This window comes from Leptonychotes weddellii, chromosome 6 (genome assembly GCF_054177405.1).
Source record: "Leptonychotes weddellii isolate Sample4059 chromosome 6, ASM5417740v2, whole genome shotgun sequence".
NCBI lineage: Eukaryota > Metazoa > Chordata > Mammalia > Carnivora > Phocidae > Leptonychotes > Leptonychotes weddellii.
Window position 1 is genome coordinate 97,154 of NC_138374.1, and position 23,159 is coordinate 120,312.

The window sequence follows — 23,159 nt, forward strand, 5'->3', positions numbered from 1 at the left end:
GCTAAGTGAAATAAGTCAAGCAAAGAAAGACAATTATCATATGGTTTCACTCATATGAGGTACATAAGGAATAGCACAAAGGACCATAGGGCAAGGGAGGGAAAACTGAAAGGGGAGAAATCAGAGAGGAAGATGAACCATGAGAGACTCTGGACTCCAGGAAACAATCTGAGGGTTTCAGAGGGGAGGGGATGGGAGGATGGGGTAGCCAGGTGATGGGCATTAAGGAGGGCACCTGTTGTGATGAACACTAGGTGTTATATGCAACTAATGAGTCATTGAACACTACATCAAAATACTATACAGTGGCTAACTGAACATAATAAAAAAATTATAAATAAAAATAAATAAATAAATTGGCTATTAATAAAAACCCCAAAAGACAATAAGAAAACAGAGAACCCAATTTAAAAATTAGCAGACACCGCACCAAAGAAGAAGTACAGATAAAATAAGCTTATTTTATGAAAAATAAAATGAAACGCTTATTAAGGAAAAAATGCTTATTAAGGATTGCAAATTAACCATGAGATACCACTATACACCCGGTAGAATGACTAAAATCTAAAACACTGACAACGCCAAATGCTGGGAAAGATGCAGACCAGCAGGAACTCTCATTCATTGCTGGAAGGAATGCAAAATGGTGCAGCCACTTAGGAAAACAGTCTTTAATTCATTATCTAGAAAATAACTTCACAAAAGCACAAAGACTTCACAAGCATCATTAGCTACAGATGACTGAGTGTACACGTCAGAGAGAGAGAGAGTAAACTTTTGCTCTGGCCCTCGGCCAAGGGGGGTCTCTGGGAACCCCAACTTCCCACTGGAGGGAGACGGTTCCTCAACCCCCTGGGGAGGTGTTGACCAGCACCTGTAGGCGCAGCTCTGTTGTGGGCGCTTGGTTACTGCGGAGAATGAGCACTCACCAGAACCCCCTGGGCCTGGCGCCTGTCAGTTCTGCCTGGCCCGTGTGTGAGGTGGAAAGAGAGAGACGACTGTGCCTGCTGCATGTGGGGACAATGGCAACAACAGCATCTCCTGAGCACTCGCTCCCATCAGACCCTGTGCTTAGCACTTTGAACACACCGATTCATCTAATACTCCTTAGGGCTCCATGAGACCACACATTCACGGTCTCCATTTGCAGATGAAGACACAGAGGTTCACAGTAGTTACGTGACTTGCCCAAGCCATGCTGGCAGAGGCTTGGAGCCCAAGCATTGATGGGCTGTGGGGCCTGACCAGGCCTCTCACAGAAGTTCTGGACCTGGAGGACCTCCCACGACTTATTCACTCAGAGGCCGAACCAAGCCCGGTTCCCTAGGACACCTGTACATCCCACAATGCAGACTGCAGAAGGAGGTGAGCCCTGGTGGACAGCCCCACACACTGACTCCACATGGCCCTCAAAGGCTGCCAGGCTTCCTCAGCAAGGTCTGCACACACATTTCTCTGAGTTCTCTCCTTCATGGTCAACCTCCCCCCACCACCAATGAGGGAAGATTCAAGAGACCACAGGTGTTGGCAGTGGGGGAAAATCCCAAGGGCAGACAGCTCACCCCTCACTAGCAAGACAGCTATCAGCCCCCCAAGACCCAGACCAGGTTGGGGGCTCACAGGCTAGTCCAGTGCCCAGTACTTGGTGGGCAGTCAGTATCTGAAGTACATATAGTGCTTCTTAGGACCCCATTTCTCTTCCAGAATCTGGGTTTGGAACTCCAGGGGCTGAGCACCCTAGGCAAGGTCTGTGAGACAGGTGGAAACTCCCTGAGGCCAGGATGGGGTGGGGGAGCTCCTCCACACTGCCAAGCACCCAGCCCAAAGCCCCCTGCCACCCAAGAGCCCCGGACCACGCTGCGATATCAGGGTGCTGTTTTCAGTCCATGCAGAGAGAATGATGCTGAGAACTGGCTCCCACAGAGGGGACAGTCAGATGTCCCAGTCTTGCTGGGTGGTCTCCGAGGGGCTCACATCCCCTGCACCCACCTCCACAGAGCCTCCTTGATGTCCTTGTTCCTCAGGGTGTATATGAAGGGATTCAGCACCGGGGTGACAACAGTGTTAAGCACTGTGACGGCCTTGGTCAGGTCCAGCGAGCTCTCCACTGAGGTCCTCACAAGCAGGAAGATGATGGAGCCATACCAGATGAGGACCACCGTGAGGTGGGAGGAACAGGTGGAAAAGGCTCTGTGCCGACCGGCGGCGGAGCGAATCCTGAAGACGGTGCCGATGATGTAGGCGTAGGAGACCAGCGGGATGAAGCAGGAGCCCAGGATGACGAGGAAGGACGCCGAAGGACGCCAGCTCCACGGCCCGCGTGTCGCTGCAGGACAGCACGACGCAGGGCGCGATGTCCCAGAAGTGGTTGATAAGGCGGGAGCCGCAGGAGGAGAGGCGGGCGGAGAGGGTGGCCGGCACGGTGACGGCGGAGAAGGCGCACAGCCAGGAGCCCAGAGCGAGGCGGGCGGAGAGGCCGGGGGTCCTGAGGCTGCTGTAGCGCGGTGGCAGGCAGATGGCCGGGCGGCGGTCGTAAGGCACGGCAGCCAGCAGGAAGTACTCGGCGCAGCCCAGCGAGACGACGAAGGACATCTGCGCGCGCAGCCGGTGAAGGAGATGGCCCGCTGCGCGGGGCGAACGTGGCCAGGGTCTTGGGCACACAGGCCGCGGTGAACCAGATCTCCAGGAAGGAGAGGTTGCAGAGGAGGAAGTACATGGGCGTCTGCAGGGGCCGGTGCGCCCCGACCAGGGAGATGGTGGCCAGGTTGCCGACCACCGTAAGCACGTGCATGACCAGGAAGAGGAGGAAGAGCCCCACGTGCAGGCCCTGCGGCCCCGGGAAGCCCAGCAGGATGAACAGCCCCTGCGTGGAGAGGTTCTGGCTGCCGCCCCAGGCCATGAGGCTCTGTTGGGACACAGACCACTGCAGGCCAGTAAGAGGGACCTCCCACCCCAAGTGCCCACTGGAGGCCCAGGAACAGAGGGGACGGCCCTGGCCCCCCTCTTTGGGTTCTACTCACCTTGTGTCTATCCCAGGACTCCAGCCAGGCCTAGCGTCCCTGTGGGAGCCAGCGAGTAGACCATGGATATTGCCCTCTTCGGGAAGTCGCTCAGAAGGAGACTGGACCCAGGTTATCAGTTGCTTGCCACCTGGGGAGGGGGAACATCTCCTCATTCTAGACTCTTTGCCATGGGGGGGCACTTCCTCATTCTAGACTCCTTGTCACCTGGGGGGGTGCTTACTCTGGACTCTTTGCCATGGGGGAGCATGTCCTCATTCTAGACTCCTTGTCACCTGGGGGGGGGTGCTTACTCTGGACTCTTTGCCATGGGGGAGCACGTCCTCATTCTAGATTCCTTGTCACCTGAGGGGGGGGTCCTTATTCGAGACTCCTAGTCACCTGAGGGGTGGTCCTTACTCTAGACTCAAGAAGACTGGGAAAGAAGAAGAATTGTCAAGTTTTCACAAATGAAATTATGTATGGCCCAATTTTTAGCATTTTCATCCAGCAAACCACATTGATTCCTAGTGAAACATGCTTACCTATGTGCCTAGTAAATCCCGCCCCCCCGCCACACCCCCAACACAACTGTCAGAGGAAGCCCATAGGCGGCCCTGCTCTCCTTGCCTGGGGCTGTCACCCTGGATTATTTGTTAGCTGGAAACTGGGCAGCCAGGGGGGCCTTGAAGTGTGAAATTGCAAACAGTTTTATCACCAGCGCCCCCTCCTGTCTGGAAGCTGGGGGTCGCACTGTTGGGCGGGACCTGCTGGAGAGGAGGGGGTGCCGGAGGGTGGCTGTCTGCGGGGGAAGGGGAGGGGCTGTGGCACCAGTGAGGAGGGGGTTTAATTCGAGCTGAGCTCGGTTCCTTAGTGCCCAGCACCTCCCCAGGCTGGACCCTGCCCGCTGGCTGCCCTGGGCCAACAAGCACCCGATGTGTGTCCACGGGGGTAGCTGGACGGAGGCCGGCAGTGACCTCATGCTTGTGGAGCCCAGAGCCGGCAGCAAGGCAGGAGGGGCCCGGCTGGTCAACGCTTCTCCCAGACAGTGTCCAGATGCTGGAACTGCTCTAGGAGGATTGCCCTCAGGAGCCACAGCAGCCATGTGCACTTTTCTGCCTGCGCCCGTCCTCCCCCCTGCCACATACAGGTGCACACATCACACACACAGTCGCACACACAGCATACATACGTGGGCACTGGGCTCACACGTGTGTGCACACTCACCACCTGAACCAGCCCCTGGAACACTCACCCTGGTTCCTGATGGGCTGGGCGTCCCTTGGCTGCGTCCCCTCCCCAGACCCACGGTGCGCAAAGCTATCCTTAACAGTGCCCGTCAGTAACAAATAAGCCGCACTGTAGCCACACCTGCTCTGGCCGTGAGCCCCTGCCTTCTGTGGCCAAGTGCCATGCAGTGAGCGCTCAGGCAAAAGCAAACCCCCAGCAGTGCCGATACACCAGTCCCCTGCCTGTCCCCAGGTTCTAGGAGTGGGACTGGTGTGGGCCATGTCCTAGAAGAAGCAGTCCTTTCAGCAGGGCCCCCATGACTCCATTTCCTGGGGACCAGAGTGCTTTTCAGCTGGCACCTCCAGAATTCAGCTGGACACAGACCACTGCCCAGGCTGCACCAGGACCTGAGTCCACTGCACTGCTCATGAGCACAGGCCCCTGCAAGCCTAGCACCCTGCCTGGGGTGTTGGGTCCTGACCCGGGGAACTGGAGCTGTTTTTCTTAGCCTTGACTCCAGGACGAGCCTCATTTAGAAAACCATTTTCACTGTTGAAGATGACTGTTACAAAGACTAAATAGAGGCCTCAGCAAGTCCTGCCCTATCCAGGTTTGTCACAGTTCTCCAGTCCCGAATTCCCCATTCTTGCCGTGTACCTGGAGCTGAGGTTGGCTGGCCTGCTTCCCCCATGTGTGGAGGAGCATCAGACCCTCACGGCTGTGCAGGGTGAGGGCTACCCAGATCCCACGGAATCCCACATATCTTGCCAGGGGTCCCATCATGAGTCCATCTTGGGGGCCCCCCAGGGGATCTGACTCCTCGTGAGGGATGGCAGGGTTGGAGGAATCAACCTGTCTCGGGAGAATCCACTTGCCCAGGGCAGCTTACGGGGACATAGCATGGCTAGGGTCACTCACCCAAGGGGTCTGAGCAGATTCCAGGATGCCCCCCTGAAGCAGTCCAGAGACCAGGAGGGTGAGCATGGGATGACTCCAAGGACCCTCCAGGCAGGACTGTGTCCCTGGGTGGGGGCACTGCCTGTGGCCATCTGACCCTCTGACCTGCTAGTGAGGGTCTCTTTTGGACTGAGCCACTTGCTTTCCACTGCCTAACTCCTGGAGATGTAGCGAGAACAGGGGTGAGGGCCATGAGGCGCTGGGGACCTGCTGAAACCCTCATGCAGCTCCAGCATGTCCATGGCACTGGCCAGGAGGCAGGTTTTGGCTGGCCCAGGAAGACAGCCTGGCCATCCATCAACACCAGACCTGAAAGCAGTCCCCCAGCCCACTGTGGGACCCCAAGTGTGCAAGACTGCCCTGCCCAGGTGACCCTGACTCTGGTCATTCGGAGTGGTCAGCACCAGCAAGCCCAGCACAGACCCCAGGGCACAGGCATGGAGGCTGCCCCAGCCCCCCTGCCGTGGGAAGGAGGCACCTCTGTTGCTGTCCTGCTCCTCCGGCTGCCATCCTTGCCTCGAACTGTGGCCATGCGGTACCCTCCACCTCCTCTCTTCCGGGACAGTGAGTCCACCAAGCCCTGCTGGCCGTCAGCTGACTTGCAGCCACTGGCACTCGGGCTCACAATCCAGGCAGCAGATGCATCTGGTGCGGGGCAGCAAGGAGGATCCACCACCTTGGAGAGCCCCCGCCCGCCTGCCCACGCACCAATGGGGAGAGCAGAGGGTGAGCCCTCTGCCCAGCGGGCAACCCTCCGACACTCAGGTTACTTCTGCCCTCACCCAGCCTTCCTCCGGCTCAGGCCTGCAAGGACCCTCTTGTTAACTATGCAACTGGCATGAGACTGGGGCTGCTGAGGGCCCCAAGGGTGGTCCTGGGCAGTGACCAGCCCCCTGAGCAGGTCCTCTTGCCCTTAGCCTATGCCTGGCACCTCTTTCTCATGCACAGCTCGAGTGCATCTTCCCCAGGGCCCAGCCCCACACCAGGCTTGTCTCCAGAGTGCCCACCCTGCGAGAGCACCTGGGGGCAGCGGTGGCCCCAAGCACCCCAGGGCAGGTTCTGGCTGCACACTGGGTATTCTTAGCAGGTGCTCTGTGCTTTCCCCGTCTGTAAACAGTGCCTTAGTTTCCCCCTCTGTAAACAAGGGGTTTTCCACAGGTTGATAGGCAAAGTGCAGGCTGCCCCACTCCCTGCCCCCGCCAAGCGTTCTGGAAATAGTTGCCTTGGCAAGAGCCAAGCTGGGGCTGTTTGCTGCCCCCGCCAGTGAGGACAGGAGGGAGCTGTGACAGCAGGATGGCTTTGAGCAAAAGCCTAACCTCTGGACTCTGCTGGCATCAACCTCGGGGACCTTGAGGCCTGTGGGTGCATCCAGGGTTGTGGAATTGGGCTCATGGCCAGGGCCAGGCTGCGTGCGGGTGGTCACTCAGGGCCTGGCCTCAGTGGCAGGGACTCAATCCCCCGGGCTGGCATCCTGGGAGGGGGAGGGAGTGTGCTCCCCACAAGCCTCAGCCTGTTTCCCTCGTCAGCATCGCCCCGGGGACAAGGGGCACCTTGGCAGCCACACGGTGCGCTGACCCCTGCTGGCCTGCTCCGGCATCTCGTGTTACCTGCCCTCGGGCTCCAGCACCACCTTGGGGCCACTGCCACACAGGTGTCTGGGCTGCCCTTAATCGGGAGCTCATTAAAAGTTGGTGAAGGGTCTCCCCTGAGGCAGGACTGTTGCCTCGTCAATTAACTCCCAAATCAGGAGCTGCCACTGGTCTGGGAAAACACGGAGCATCTGTTTGATTCCATAAACACTATTTTTCCAAATATAATAACACCCTGGGAATTTGGAAGATTTAGAATAGAAGAAAGATTGTCAAAGCATAGATGAGTGTGGAGATTTGCTGTGTCTTCCACTCTTTGGGGTTACGTTACCCCCCGGGCACGGACAGGGGCACACTGTGAGCTCCTGTTCCTTTTTCATTATTAAGGTAAGGTTGACATACCGAAAGCACATACTTAAAGTATACATCTTGATGAGTTTGAAGATATGTATACACCCGTCCAACGGTCACCGAACATCACCGTCACCTCTGAAGGCCTCCCTCCCACGTGAGACCTGCCCTCTGGCTCAGACCACACACCGGGCTCCCACAAGCTTGCTCAGGAACAGCAGGTCCTCTAGCCCCTCCTACAAACCTACGCTGACCCAAAGCTTTTTTCACATTTCTGGCAATTTCCTTACAATAGAGGAAGGGCGGTTCAAATCGATAACTCCCCACTGACAAGACCACTCAAGAGGTGACAAGGTCCAGGGGCTGTGCCCAGAAAGGCAGAACCAGACCACGAGCTGGGCACCCACCCTCTCTCGGACCCCTTTCCCCATGAAGGGACAAAGGTCTCCTCCAGCTTCCTCTGCCCAGAATCAAATGTGATGGCACGCAGTAGGATGCTGAGGGCTTGTGAGGAGAAGGGGTTTTATTCTGTGGCCTGCAATAACAGATAGCAGTGCTCTTGCAGAATGAAAACATGAACATGGCATTAAAATGGGGCTTGTCCTGACTCTATTCCAACCGAGACACTGAGGTGACAGAAATCAGATACCAGACTGAGGCACCAGAATGAATGCAGATTTCCAATGGTGCAGAGAACCCAGTCTGCTAACCGGCCTCCCGCCCAACAGCAGGGTCAGTAAAGGGGAGAATTTGTGCAAACATTTTTTTTAAGAGGGAGGGGTCGGCCTATAAGTGCTTCCTTCAAGTCAAGAGCTGCATGGGAGTCCTGGGTCCTGGAGTGGGGGCTTATGGAGGCTGTGCCTCCTCCTGAGGGTCCCTGAGTGGCCTCTGGGTCAGGAAAGGGAGGCTGGCTGCCCAGGGATCTGCCGGCCCCAGGTTCACCAGGGAGGGGAGGTGGCAGCCCCACCAGGCCAGACGCGGCCGTGGGAGCACCGGAACCATCTGGAGGACGGTGGCTCCCACTGCCCCCACCATCTTCCCCCACACCCCGCCTGCCCCCTGACTGCAAGGGGCCGCAGCAGTTCCTGAGTTGAGCAGGAGGTTGGCATGCACTGTCTGAGTTTGCTGTGGTTGCTGGAACAAATTACCACAAACTTAGTGGGTGACTTAGATCAACACAAATTTATTATCTTACATGTGGTTTAGAAGCTTCATATAGGACCCTCTGAACTAAAGGCAAGGTGTGGGCAGGACTGGCTCCTTCTGGAGGCTCCAGGAAGAATCTGTTTTCTTGCCTATCCCAGTCTCTAGAGGCACCTGCCGTCTGTGGCCCATGGGCCCTTCCTCCATCTCCAAAGCCAGGCATGCAGCACCTCCAGGACACTGCTCTGTGGTCACATCTCCTCTGACGGACCCGCCTGCTTCCCTTTCCCACCTCTGAGGACCCCATGGTGACACTGGATCCACTTGGGTAGTCCAGATAGTCCCCCTGCTTTAGCAGCCACCGGCGATGTAAATCCCCCATGCCATGGAACATAGCAATTTTACCAGTCCCGAGGACCATGACATGGATATATTCTGGGGAGGGGGTGTACTTTCCTGCAGACCACAGATGGGAAGTAAGTGGAAATCCCCCTGCACCATGCCCCAGCCTGGTGGCTGTCTTCTCCTGAATTGCCGATTCCTGAGACAGTCTGTGCCCTGTGGCTCAATTCTCTGAGAGTTGTCAGAAATGCCAACAACTTGGAAATAAGTTTCCTGCCCAAACACATTTTAAACACATTTGCACCCCGACTGCCTCCACCCACATACGCTGCACCAAGACCAGCACCTGGATCCCATGGTGGATGTTTGGGCTGCCTCCAGTTTGTCTGCCTGCAAACGGTGTACATGTCCCCTTGGGAAGCCACATAAGTCATGGGATTTGGCGGTCAGAATAATACCACCTCTTGCCCTTTGAAAACTCTGCAACACAGTATTTCCTTCCAATTTTGGCATCTTGATAAAGTGGACTGGTGAAGACCACACGCTTTTGTTCTCACTGTCAAATCCGCAATCCTTTCCAGAAGGACTAAGAACCGGGTGCGTGCGGAGCAGGTCCAGGGTGTGCATCAGAAAGGCAAAGTCAGATGCAGCAGAACAGGGAGAGAGGCGATGGGCTATGTGTCTGTACTGTGAACACGGCAGCCGCCGATTAGAAGTACAGAGATCAGAAGCAAGTGCCAAATCCTTGAAATACCCAAGAGTAGACAAACTGGGGAATAACGACTAATAAGGTGCCAGAAATACCACTGGCTTTTACTTTGGGACATATTCACTAGATATATACACTTTAGGCAAATGTAAATAGACTAATCCTTAAGATTCCCTGATGTAGGCAAAATAGGGGGAAAACAATATAATTGCTAAAACTCCATGTGCACTGAAATGATACCATAACTTGTGGCAATATTATTCCTAGGTTATCACTCGTGGGGTACGTTGATCACTAGAATAATTAGTATTAATCTTGTTTGGACAAATATAATTTAGATGAGTATGTTTGTGTATGTATGTGTTTCAGCTTTAGTTTGTTATAAGGAAACTCTTTTTTCTTTTTTCTTTTTTTTTTTTAGAGAAAGAATGCATGTGAGCGGGGAGAAGAGCAGAGGGAAAGACAGAATCTCAAGCAGGCTCCACGCTGAGCACAGAGCTCAATGCAGGGCTGGATTTCACGACCTTGAGATCATGACCTGAGCTGAAATCAAGTTGGACACTTAGCCCACTGAGCCACCCAGGCGCCCCTATAGGGAAATTCATTTTAAGTGAAGTGATGTATAGTGAGCTGATGCAGACCTGTCGGTGTTTGTGAGGTTGTCCATCCGTAACTGTGCCTGGGTCCAGCCCCTCCATGATTGTGTGGATGTCTATGTGTGTCTGACTATGTTTCCATATCTGTACTAGCGAGTCTCGGCATCAGACCTGTCAGTGTTGGTGAGTGACAGAGAGAACAGAGTGCCCACCTTAAAGAATCAATTCTTGCCGGACCTGGCAGCCCCAATGCCCTGTCAGGAAAGGTCACAGCCGTGGTATGGGGCGACACTGTCCACAGTGCTGGTGGCTCTGCTGACCAGCACTGACCAGACACCTCAGAGCCCCACCTTCAGGATCCGCCCACAAGCCACTGAGGATTGGGCTCCTGTGACCTGGCTCACACCAGGGACCAGGACCATGGTTGCCCCAAACCTAGTTTCCTTCTCAGCTTCTGAGCCTGGTCCTGAAAGAAGCCCCTTCTGGCCCAGCCCACTGTTTCTGTAGACCTCCTGCCTGAGAACCTCATCCTGTGGCCTCCCACTGCCTGCACCAAGATGTCCCCCTGAGACGCTACGTGGTTGACAGAGCGACGGCTGGGAGACCTGGTGTCTTTCAGGCTGGATGGTCCTGGGCCTCCCTCCCCAGCACCCAGCAGAGAAGGACAGGAATACCCTGTTGCCAGCAGGAGGAGGTCCCCCTCTTTGTGAGCCACCATATATTAAAGACAAAATCTGGGATTAGGCAGGGCTCTGAAGGATGGAGAAGATGGGGCATATCACTGAGAAGCCTCAGCCTGGGAAAACCACAAGTTTTACAAAGAAGTAAAAAACTAAAGACAAAAACTGATTATAATTTGTGACTAAAGGTGTGCTGGGAGTAATGAGAGTCCATTTCTTAAGGACATCCTCACAAGCACCATCTCTAAAACAGAACTCTGGGAAACACAGCGAACTCTATGATGCGTGACAGAGGGGTCCCAGCAGATGCCTGGGGAAGGAAAGTACCATTCAGCACTGGAAAATGACATGAGATAAATGCCTGCCTCAAACCAGGCACAATAATAAACTTCAGATGCAATTTTTTTAGGAAAGATGGAAGACGTTGAAAATGAAAACACGATATAGCAACTTATGGGATGTAGAAAGAGCAGTGTGCATACAGGGAAACATAAGTGTAAACACCTACATTTGTAAAAGAAAAAAATCTCAAACCAATAAAATAACAACACCTTTGGGAATTTGGAAAATAAGAGCAAACTAAACTCAAAGCCAGTGGACAAATGAAATACAGAATATAAAAATAGAACCTACAAAACCAAAAACTGATTCTTTGGGAAGATCAACAAAATTGATAAACCTCCCACTAGACTGGCTAAGAAAAAAGGAGAGATACACATTAGCCAGAAATGAAAGCAGGGACATCTCCACTGACCTCACAGAAATAAGGATTACCAGAGAATCAATGAATAAGGCAACAACAAATTAGATAACCTAATGGAAGGAACAAATTCCTGGACACACAGATACCAAAACTGACTCAAGAAGAAACAAACAATTTGAAAAGACCTATATCAAGTAAAGAAATTGATCAGTACTCAAAAACCTCCAGCAGAGAAAAGCCCAAGACCAGATGGTTTCACTAATTAATTCTACCAAACAACTAAAGAAGAATCAACAGCTTTGCCTAATCTTCCAAGAAATAGAAGAGGGAAGAACCCTTGCTAATGTATTCTGTGAGGCCAGCACTACCTAATAAGAAGGCCAAACAAAGACACCACAAGAAAACTACATACCAATATCTACAAATTTAGATGCAAAAATCCTCAACAAAAACACTAGAAAACCAAATCCATGGCATGTTAAAAGGGTTATACAACATGACCAGTGGGATTTATCCCCAGAATACAAGTGTGGTCCAACACGCAAAAATCAATAGAAGAGAATACATCACACTAATAGAATGAAGGAGAGAAATATAGGAAATGCAGGAAAACCAGTTGACAGAACTCAACATACTTTCATGATACAAATACTGACAAAACTAGATAAAGAAAAGAACTTCTTCAACATGATTAAGGTTATTTATGAAAAATCCACAGTTGCCATCATTCTCGATAGTGAAAGACTGAAAGCTCTCCTGCTGGGAACAGGAACAAGATGAGAATACCAGCTTTCAGGATGCTATTCAACATCACACTGGAAGCTCTAGCCAGAGCAATTAGGCAAGAAAAAAATAATAAAGGCATCCAAACAGAAAGTAAAATTATTTCTATTCCCAGATGACATGATCCTTTATATAGAAAATCCCAAAGAATCTATACCCAAAAAATAACTAGAATTAATAAGTTCAGCAAAGTTCAACCGCAGAATCAGTTGTGTTTCTGAAATATGCAATGAACAATTTAAAGTGTAAATTAAGAAAACAATTCCATTTATAAAAGCACCAGAAGAGAATAAAATATATAGGAATAAATTACCCAAGGAGGGAAAAGACTTCTACACTAAGAACTACAAAACATTGTGGCAAAAAATTAATAAAGGCCTAAATACAGGTGCACCTGGGTGGCACAGTTGGTTAAGCATCGGCATTTTGGTTTCAGCTCAGGTTGTGATCTCAGGAACATGGGATCAAACCCCGCATTGGGCTCCTCTGCTCAGCACGGAGTCCTCTTGGGTTTCTCTCAGTCTCTCCCTCTACCCCTCCCCCTGCACGTTCTCCCTCTCTAAAATAAATAAATAAATAAATCTTTTTTTTTTTTTTTAGGATTTTATTCATTTATTTGACAGAGAGAGACACAGTGAGAGGGGGAACACAAGCAGGGGGAGTGGGAGAGGGAGAAACAGGCTTCCCGTGGAGCAGGAAGCCCAATGCGGGGCTCGATCCCAGGACCCTGGGATCATGACCTGAGCCGAAGGCAGATGCTTAACGACTGAGCCACCCAGGCACCCCAATAAATAAATCTTTTTTTAAAAAGACCTAAATACATGGAAAGACAACCAATATTCATGGATCAGATGAGTTAAGATTGTTTTGGCATTGCCACCCAAAGTGACCTACAGACTCAATGCAATCCCTATCAGAATAACAATGATGAAGTCCCAATTGTTCATTTTTGCTTTTGTTTCCCTTGCCTTTGGAGGGTGCTGCAATCAAAGAGATTGCTGCCTGTGTTCTCCTGTAGGATTTTGATGGATTCCTGTCTCACATTTAGGTCTTTCATCCATTTTGAGTTTATCTTCATGCATGGTGTAAGGAAATGGTCCAGTTTCATTCTTCTGCATGTGGCTGTCCAGTTTTCCCAACACCATTTGTTGAAGAGACTGCCTTTTTTCCACTGGATATTCTTTCCTGCTTTGTCAAAGATTAGTTGACCATAAAGTTGAGGGTCCATGTCTGGGCTCTCTATTCGGTTCCATTGATCTATGTGTCTGTTTTTGTGCCAGTACGAGACTGTCTTGATGATGACAGCTTTGTAATAGAGCTGGAAGTCCGGAATTGTGATGCCGCCGGCTTTGCTTTTCTTTTTCAACATTCCTCTGGCTATGCGGGGTCTTTTCTGGTTCCATACAAATTTTAGGATTATTTGTTCCAGCTCTGTGAGAAATGTTGATGGTATTTTGATAGGGATTGCATTGAATGCATAGATTGCTTTGGGTAGCATAGACATTTTAACAATATTTGTTCTTCCAATCCATAAGCATGGAATGTTTTTCCATTTCTTTGTGTCTTCCTCAATTTCTTTCATGAGTGTTCTATAGTTTTCAGAGTACAGAGAGTTTACCTCTTTGGTTAGGTTTATTCCTAGGTATCTTATGGTTTTTGGTGCAATTGTGAATGGGATCGATTCCTTAATTTCTCTTTCTTCTGTCTCATTATTGGTGTATAGAAATGCAACTGATTTCTGTGCATTGATTTTATATCCTGCCACTTTGATGAATTCCTTTACCAGTTCTAGCAATTTTTTGCTGGAGTATTTTGGGTTTTCTACATAGAGTATCATGTCATCTGTGAAGAGTGGAAGTTTGACTTCTTCTTAGATGACTTGGATGCCTCTTATTTCTTTTTGGTGTCTGATTTTTGAGGCTAGGACTTCCAGTACCATGTTGAAAACAGAGGTGAGAGTGGACATCCCTGTCATGCTCCTGACCTCAGAGGACAAGTTCTCAGTTTTTCCCCATTTAGGATGATACTTGCTGTGAGTTTTTTGTATATGGCTTTTATGATATTGAGGTATGTTCCCTCTATCCCTACATGGAAGAGAGTTTTTATCAAGAAAGGATGCTGTATTTTGTCAAACGTTTTTCCTGCATCTATTGAGAGGATCATATGGTTCTTGTCCTTTTTTTTGTTAATGTGGTGTATCACATTGGTTGATTTGTGGATGTTGAACCACCATTGCATCCCAGGAATAAATCCCATTTGGTCGTGGTGAATAATCCTTTTAATGTACTGTTGGATCCGGGGCGCCTGGTTGGCTCAGTCATTAAGCATCTGCCTTCGGCTCAGGTCATGATCCCAGGGTCCTGGGATTGAGCCTCGCATTGGGCTCCCTGCTCAGTGGGGGAGCCTGCTTCTCCCTCCCCCATACCCCCTGCTTGTGTTCCCTCTCTCACTGTGTCTCTCTCTGTCAAATAAATCAATAAAATCTTTTTAAAAAATGTACTGTTGGATCCAATTGGCTAGTATCTTGGTGAGAATGTTGGCATCCATGTTCATCAGGGATATTGGTCTGTCACAGTCCTTTTTAGCAGGCCTTTGCCTGGTTTTAGAACTTCATCCACAGCAAAGGAAACAGCCAACAAAACTAAATGCCAACTTACAGAATGGAAGATGACATTTTCAAATCTCTTATCAGATAAAGGGTTAGTATCCAAAATCTATAAAGAACTTATCAAACTCAACACCCAAAAAAACAACAACAACAAAAATCCAGTCAAGAAATGGACAGAAGACATGAACAGATATTTCTCCAAAGAAGACATACAAATGGCCAAGAAATACATGAAAAAATGCTCAACATCACTCAGCATCAGGGAAATACAAACTAAAACCACAATGAGATACCACCTCACACCAGTCAGAATGGCTAAAATTAACAACACAAAATTAACAAAAGAGGTGAGGATGCAGAGAAAGGGGAACACTCTTACACTGTTAGTGGGAATGAAGCTGGTGCAGCCACTCTGGAAAACAGTATGGAGTTTCCTTAAAAAGTAGAGCTCCCCTACAACCCAGCAATTACACTACTAGGTATTTATCCAAAGGATACAAACATAATGACTCAAAGGGACACATTCACCCCAGTGTTTATAGCAGCATTATCAACAATAGCCAAACTATGGAAAGAGCTCAGATGTCCATAGACTGATGAATGGATAAAGAAGACATGGTGTGTGTGTGTGTATATGTATACAATGGAATATTGCTCAGCCATCAAAAAGAATGAAATTTTGCCGTTTGCAATGATGTGGATGGAACTAGAGGGTATTACACTAAGTGAAATGAGTCAGTTAGAGAAAGACAAATACCATATGATTTTACTCATATGTGGAATTTAAGAAACAAAACAGATAAACATAGGGGAAGGGAAGGAAAAATAAAATAAGATGAAAATAAAGAAGGAGACAAACTATAAGAGACTCTTAACTCTAGGAAACAAACTGAGGGTTGCGGGAGGGATGGGGGGTAGAGGGATGGGGTAACTGGGTGATGGACATTAAGGAGAGCACTTGATGTGATGAGCGCTGGGTGTTATATACAACTGATGAATCACTAAATTTTACCCCTGAAATTAATAATACAATATACATGAACTAACTGAATTTAAATTTTTTAAAAGAATAACAATGACTTTTTTCCTTTTCTTGCAAAATTGAGAAAACTGATTCTCAAATCAATATGGATTAGCAATGGGCCCAGAATAATGAAAACAATCTTGAAAAAGAACAAAATTGTAGGACTCACACCTCTTGATTTCAAAACTTACTACAAAGCTATAGTAATCAAAAGAGTGTGGTACTGGCAATAAGGATAGACATACAGATCAATGGAATAGATTCAGGCATCAAGAAATAAGCCCATATCTATGATCAACTACTTTTTGACAAAAGTACCAAGACCATTCCATAGGGAAAGAATAGTCTCTCCAACAAATAGGCTGTCACAACTGGACATCCATCTGCAGAAGAATGAGGTTGGAACTCTACCTCATACCATATACCAAAATTAACTCAAAATGGATCAACAATGAAACTATATTAGTTAAAACTATAAAACTCATTAAAGAAAATACAGGAGCAAATTTTTATAACCTTGGATTTGGGAAAGGATTCTTAGATATGACATCAAGAGCAACAAAAGGAAGAATAGATGAATTGGAGTTCATAAAAATTTAAAACTTTTGTGCATCAGAGAATAGTATTGAGAAATTGAAATGATAACTCACAAAATGGGATAAAATATTTGCAAATCTTATGTTCAGTAAGGGTCTAGTATCCAGAATATATTTAAAAAAAAAAAAAACTCTTACATCTCAACAACTAAAAGACAAACAATCTAACTTAAAAATGGGCAAAGAACTTGAATAAACATTTCTCCAAAGAAGACACACAAATAGCCAACAAGAACATGAAAAGATGCTCAGTGCCATTAGTCATAAGAGAAATGCAAATCAAAACCTTGAGATACCACTTCACACCCACTATAATGCCTTTAATTTTTTTAATGGAACAAATGTTGGTGAAAAGGTACAGAAATTGAAATCCTTGTACACTGCTAGTGGGAATGTAAAATGGTGCAGCCTCTGTGAAAAACTGTGGCAATTCCTCAAAAAGTTAAACATAGAATTATTATATGACCCAGCAATTCCATTCACAGGTATATATCCAAGAGAATTGAAAACCAATATGCAAACAAATATTTACACATGAATGTTCATAGCAGTACTACCCACAGTAGCCAAAAAGTAGAAACAACCCTAATGTCCATCAACAGATGAATGGAGAGATAAAATGTGGTAAATACTTGCAATGGAATATTATCCAGTCATAAAAAGGAATGAAGTACTGGTCCATGCTACAACATGGATGAACCTTGAAAACACAGCTAAAGGAAAGAAGCCAGACATAAAACACTACATACTGTATAATTCCATTTGTATGAAATATCTAGGATAGATAGCTCACAGACAGAAGGCAAATTGGTGACTGCCAGTGCTGGAGAGGGAGGAATGAAGAATGGGGCACAGAGCTTCCTCTTGGGGTGATGAGAACATGTTGAAGCCAGCAGAGACAACAGTGGCCCAACATCACTAAATCCCGCTGGACTACACACTCTCACTAGTTCATGTTATGTTGTGTTAATTTCACCTTAGATTAAAAAAAAAGGAAAACAAAAAAAATGCCAAAAAGAAGGAAATCTTAAAACATTTCCATTAATATATAGATGCATATTATTCTGACCTCAGAGTAGTCAAGAATTTCCTTTAAAAGAATGTGAATCAGGGGCGCCTGGGTGGCTCAGTTGGTTGAGTGACGGCCTTCGGCTCAGGTCATGATCCTGGAGTCCCGGGATCGAGTCCCGCATCGGGCTCCCTGCTCGGCAGGGAGTCTGCTTCTCCCTCTGACCCTCCTCCCTCTCATGCTCTCTGTCTCTCATTCTCTCTCTCTCAAATAAATAAATAAAATCTTTAAAAAAAAAAAAAAAAGAATGTGAATCATAAAAGAAAATTTTTAAATTTCTGAAAATCTGTTAAAATTAAGATCTTTAAGGGGCACCTGGGTGGCTCAGTTGGCTAAGCGTCTAACTCTTGATATTGGCTCAGGTCATGATCTCAGGGTCTTGAGATCAAGCCCAGTGTCAGGCTCTGCACTGGGTGTGGAGCCTGCTTAAGATTCTTTCTCCCTCTCCCTCTGCCCCTCCTCTCCATGCTCTCTCTCTCTCTTCTGTCTCTCCCCCACCAAAAAAAAAAAAAAAACACCTCTAACACCTGACCAAAGAACATATACAGATGGAAAATAAGCATATGAAATGAAAAGGTGGTCAAAAAATATGTTACTAGAAAATTGCAAATTAAAACAATGAGATACTACTGCATGCCTATAAGAATGGCTAAAATTCAAAAACCTGACAATGCAAAATGCTGGCAAGGATGCAGAGCAACATTGCTAGTAAGAGAGCAAAATGATAAAGCCACTTTGGAGGATAGTTTGGCAAATTCTTATACAGCTAAACATACTCTTGTCATATGACCCAACAATCACACTCTTAGGTATTTACCCAACTGATTTGAACACTTATGCCCACACAAAAAAAGTGCACATGAATGTTGATAGCAGCTTTATCCATAATCATTGAAAACTAGAAGCAACCAGTATGTCCTTTAATAGGTGAATGGATAAAGTCTGAAAAGTCTGCATACTGTATGATTCCAATTATATGACATTCTGAAAAGTCAAAACTATGGAGACAACAGTAAAATGATCAGTTCAAGGGAAAGGAGAGTGTTTAGTAGGTAAAGCTCAGAGGACTTTTAGGGAAGGGAAACTACTCTGTATGATAGTGTAATGATGGATACATGATACTTGTTGAAACCCATGGAGATTTACCACACAAGAAGTGAATTTTAATGTATGCAAATTTTTGAAAAGTCACTTAGGACATTCGGGGATCCGGGATGGAATGCAGAAGGTGGCAAACAATCCAACTGTAGAGGTGGGGTGTAAAGATGCTGATCTAAATAACCTCGGAAATGAGTGGAGTCTGTAAGACCAATAGCAAAAGAAACTACACAAGCATTGCACCCCAGCTGACGAAGCATTTTCCTGACAGAGTACAAGTTACAATCCTGTTGCCACTATGCATGTACACTGGAATTGAAGAGTTAAGTAAGCAGATGTTGGATTTACAGACCAGCGAGGGCAGGAGGCTGGAATGACACACATGGTGGTGGATTAGAGGTGGAGATGTCAGTAAGATCTTGTGTTCCACTTAATATGGGTACAGATGGCTACATACATAAGTGTTTATAGATGGTGCACAGGCACAGATTAATATTCACACATACATCTCTTTGCTCTGTCAGCTGGGAGGGCCTAGAAGTGACAATACCCAGGAGCAACAAGCATACCTAGTGAGTCCCCAGGTGTTCATTTCTAATATTACTGTCTAATAAAAAGCACCAGGTCTCCTTGGAGAAACAGCTGAATCTACACCTGGGGAAAGAAATATGCAAGATGAGCCTGGAACATCGCATAGTGCCAGAAATTTAGTAAGTGTTCAAAGAGAAAAAAAACACAATGGTGGGGTACGTCAAAGGGGCCCAGGAAACAACTGAGTGTTCTCACTGGCCAAAGCTGGGACAGCAAAAAATTAACACAGTAGTACCGGAATATAACCCAAAGTATGAAATAGATATCCATGAATCTGTACCAATACAAACAAACAATTGGATAAATAAATGGAAAGAATAGACAAATGTCCCATGAGGAAGAATTCCAAACAATTTGTGTACATGTTCCTCTCTCAAGGAGGGAGAACACGACTTCCCACCCCTTCGATACGGACTGTGAACGGCAACCTCCTTCCAAAGAGGGAGGTATGGAAGGGAGGTGGGTAACTTGACAGTGGAGAAACCTGACACATGGCCTCAGCCAGGTGACCAACCATGACCATCCGTGCAGATAGCGTGTGCCCTTAATGTGATGTGCTGAATATGGCAAGTCATGTCTGTGGTCTTCCTCTGAAGACCCACCACCCCAGTCTAATCATGTGAAAAACATCAGACAAATCCCAATTGAGGGACATTGTACAAAACAGATGACCAGAACTCTTCAAAACTGTCATGTTCATAAAAAATAAAAATTAAAATAAAGAAAGTTTGAGAAACTCACAGCCAAGAGGAGCCTAAGGAGATATGACAACTGAATGTAATGTGGGGTCCTCTATTGGATAGAAAAGGACATTGGATAAAAACTAAGGAAAAACTAAGGAAACTAAGGAAATCCAAATAAAAAGGAGGGCACTTGTTGTGATGAGCACTGGGTGTTGAATGTAAGTGATGAATCACTGGATTCTAATCCTGAAACCAATACTGCAAGATATGTCAACTAACTAGAATTTAAATAAAATTTTTAAAAATTAAAATAAAAACAGGAAATGGAAATGAATATCTACAAAAAAAGGAAATCCAAATAAAGTACAAATTTCAATTGATAAGAACATATCAGTATTGGTTCATTAATTCAAGAAATGTACCTTACTAATGTAAGTTATTAGCACTAGAGGAAACTGGTTAGGGGGTGTATGGGAACTGTCTGTAATACCTTTGCAACTTTTCCATAAATCTAAAACTGTTCTAAAGTAATTTTGAAAACTGTTCACCAGGGGAGCCTGGGTGGCTCAGTCGGTTAAGCGGCTGCCTTTGGCTCAGGTCATAATCCCAGGGTCCTGGGATCGAGCCCCACATCGGGCTCCTTGTTCACCGGGGAGCCTGCTTCTCCCCTGCCTGCTGCACCCCCTGCTTGTGCTCACTCTCTCCCTCTCTCCCCCTCTCTCTCTGTGTCAAATAAATAAAAAAATCTTTAAAAAAAAAAAAAAGAAAACTTTTCATCAAAAGACATCCTAAAGGAACTGAAAAAGAGATGCTATAAGCTGGGGAAAGATATTTACAAAACATGCTAAAACTTACAAACCACTCATGAAAGGAATCAAAGATTACATAAATAAATGGAGAAATATACCATGTTCATGGATTGGATAATATTGTGAAGATGCTAATGCTCCCAACCTAACCTATAGATTCAATAAAATTCTGACAGAATTTTTATAGAAAACAATAAGCTGAATCTAAAATTCAGGGAAGAGAAAAGGAGCTAAAAGAGCCAAAGCTATTTAGACATTAAAAGCACAATCCACAAAAGAAAAAATATATAAACAGGATTTCATCAACTGAAAAACTTCTGATCTTCAAGAGACTATTGGTAGAGTCAAGATACAAGCCATGATTTGGGGGGGAGTGAAACAAATCAAATACTTGATAGAATACCTGCATTCAGAATTTAAAATTCTCAAACTTCAAAGGCAAAGAAACTATCAACTCAATAAACAAATGGGTGTAAGACTTGAATGGGCATTTCACCAAAGAATGGGTACTAAGCACACAAACAGACAGTCACATCATTAGTCAATAGGAAAATGCTAATAAAAACCAACAGGAGGGGCGCCCGGCTGGCTCAGTCAGTGGAGTGTGCGATTCTTGATCTCTGGATTGTGAGTTCGAACCCCATGCTGGGTGTAGACATTACTTAAAAATAACATCTTTTTTAAAAACCCAACAACACAAGGAGATACCACCACAAACTATTTAGAATAACAGTTTCCCAAACTCAATACCAAGTGCAAAATGGTATAGCCACTTCGGACAACAGCTCCTTACGAAGTTAAACATACACTTACCATATAACCCGCACTTACACAAGAAAAGTATAAGCAGATGTTTATAGTGACTTAATTCATAATCAGCAAAAACTGGAAACAACCTAAATGTGCCTCAGCTGGGGAATGGATACGCTGTGGTCTTTCCATACAGTGGAATACTACAGACAATAAAAGAAACAGAGCTGATCGAAGCAACAGCGTGGCTGAATCACAAAGGTAGTAGCTAAGTAAAGGAAGCCAGACTCAAATAGGACACTCTTTTGATACTATTTATATAACGTTCTGGAAAGTCAAAATTATAGGAACAGAAAACAGATTTGCAAGGAACTGGGGATGGGGCGGTTTATTTACAAAGGGACAGCATAGAGGAAATTTTGGAGGTTGGAACCCTTCTATATTTTTATTGTGGTGGTGGTTACATAATTATATACATTTGCCAAAATTTGCAGAACTATACACTAAAAAGAGTAGATTCGGCTGTATTATACCTTAATTAAAAGCATGTGAAAATATTTAAGAACATCTGTTCATCAAAAGACATCTTAAAGAAAATGAAAAATAAGTTAAAAACTGAGAGAAGATATTGCAACACATAAGAGACTATTCATTTTGAGAATGTATAAAGATGTTTCCAGCCACAAAAAAAATGAGCTTGTATCAGTCTAGCCCTCCACCATAAACAATGACAAAATTAAATAAAGTATACAATATGATTATAATTATATATAATACTATAATTACACAAATACTGTATGTCTTTAACAACTGTTTTCGGATGTCGGACAAGAGGCAATGCAGGACCATGTCCCTGGAGGGCAGGTAAAGGGACGGGAGTTCTGGATGTCATGCATGGTTTGGGGGCCAAAGGGAGGAGACACACACTGGAGCTCGGGGACACTGAGGCAGATGTAAGTGCAGGGGATGACTGAACTTTGACTCCCACTTCTAGCCAAGATGGAATACAGAAATTGAATTTACTGTCCCACCTGAAAGGAAACAGACAAAATATGTGAAAAAAAAAAAAAGTGGTTTTCAAGACCCTGAACGTGAGGTAATGAAAGATGGTGACCCTGAGAGATGGAAAGCAAAGGGAAGGGGTTTCAACTTTCCTGGCTTATTGCCTTGGGAGTTTTCAAGCCACCAGACAGGGAAGGGGGCCAGGCAGAAGCAGCCAGAGTCCACTGAGTTGAGGAGATGGGGCAGATTATTATACAGGTGTCAAATAAATGCAGCCCAGCTGCCAAGAAGAGCAAGAATCTTAGGGACAGGAAAAGGCAAGACCCAAAGGACAACATACAGCAGGACACCCTTCCTTACAGTCTGAATACAAGCAAACTAAACGATATTGTTATCTGTAATTAAAATACATGAAGCGGCAAGGGAATTCCAGAGAGTGGTCCCTCAGAGAGGGGAGCACAGGGTGCAGGAGGAAAGGAGCTGAGTGTCTGCGTCTTGCACCAGGAGTAGGTTTACAAGTGGTTATACATATTACTTTATAACTAAATGAATAAAGGGCATGCGTGGAAAAGAAATAAACTGAACCTCAGGGGAAGGGCCCTGAGGCTGGAGGCGGGGCTGAGGGCGGGCCTCACCCGTGCCTGGGCGCCTGGAGGGCAGGAGACATGCAAAGACCTATTTGTCACTGCGGAGAAAGCGGGAAGGCCTTACACCTTCCCTCCAGGGACCCTGCAGCGCTCCTCCACAAACTGTTCTGAGAGTCCCGCCCAGGTGAGAATTTGCAGAGTCCTCCAGACCCAGAGCAGAAGACCAGGGTGGGGGGCAAGGCCGCTAGTGAGCTGGATAA

At 46.7% G+C, this 23,159-nt stretch overlaps 1 protein-coding gene across 1 annotated transcript in view; it reads right to left on the reverse strand.

Moving 5' to 3' along the window:
* Nucleotides 1-444: 444 nt before the first annotated feature.
* The window catches only part of LOC102727382 (olfactory receptor 287-like), a 29,654-nt gene continuing 6,939 nt past the window's right edge, over nt 445-23,159 (reverse strand). Inside the window, 4 exon segments of the mRNA XM_081823256.1 lie at nt 445-2,295; nt 2,297-2,600; nt 2,603-2,623; nt 2,626-3,150. Of these exon segments, the coding sequence (XP_081679382.1) occupies nt 1,971-2,295; nt 2,297-2,600; nt 2,603-2,623; nt 2,626-2,899 (924 nt within the window). The 5' untranslated portion in view covers nt 2,900-3,150 and the 3' untranslated portion in view covers nt 445-1,970.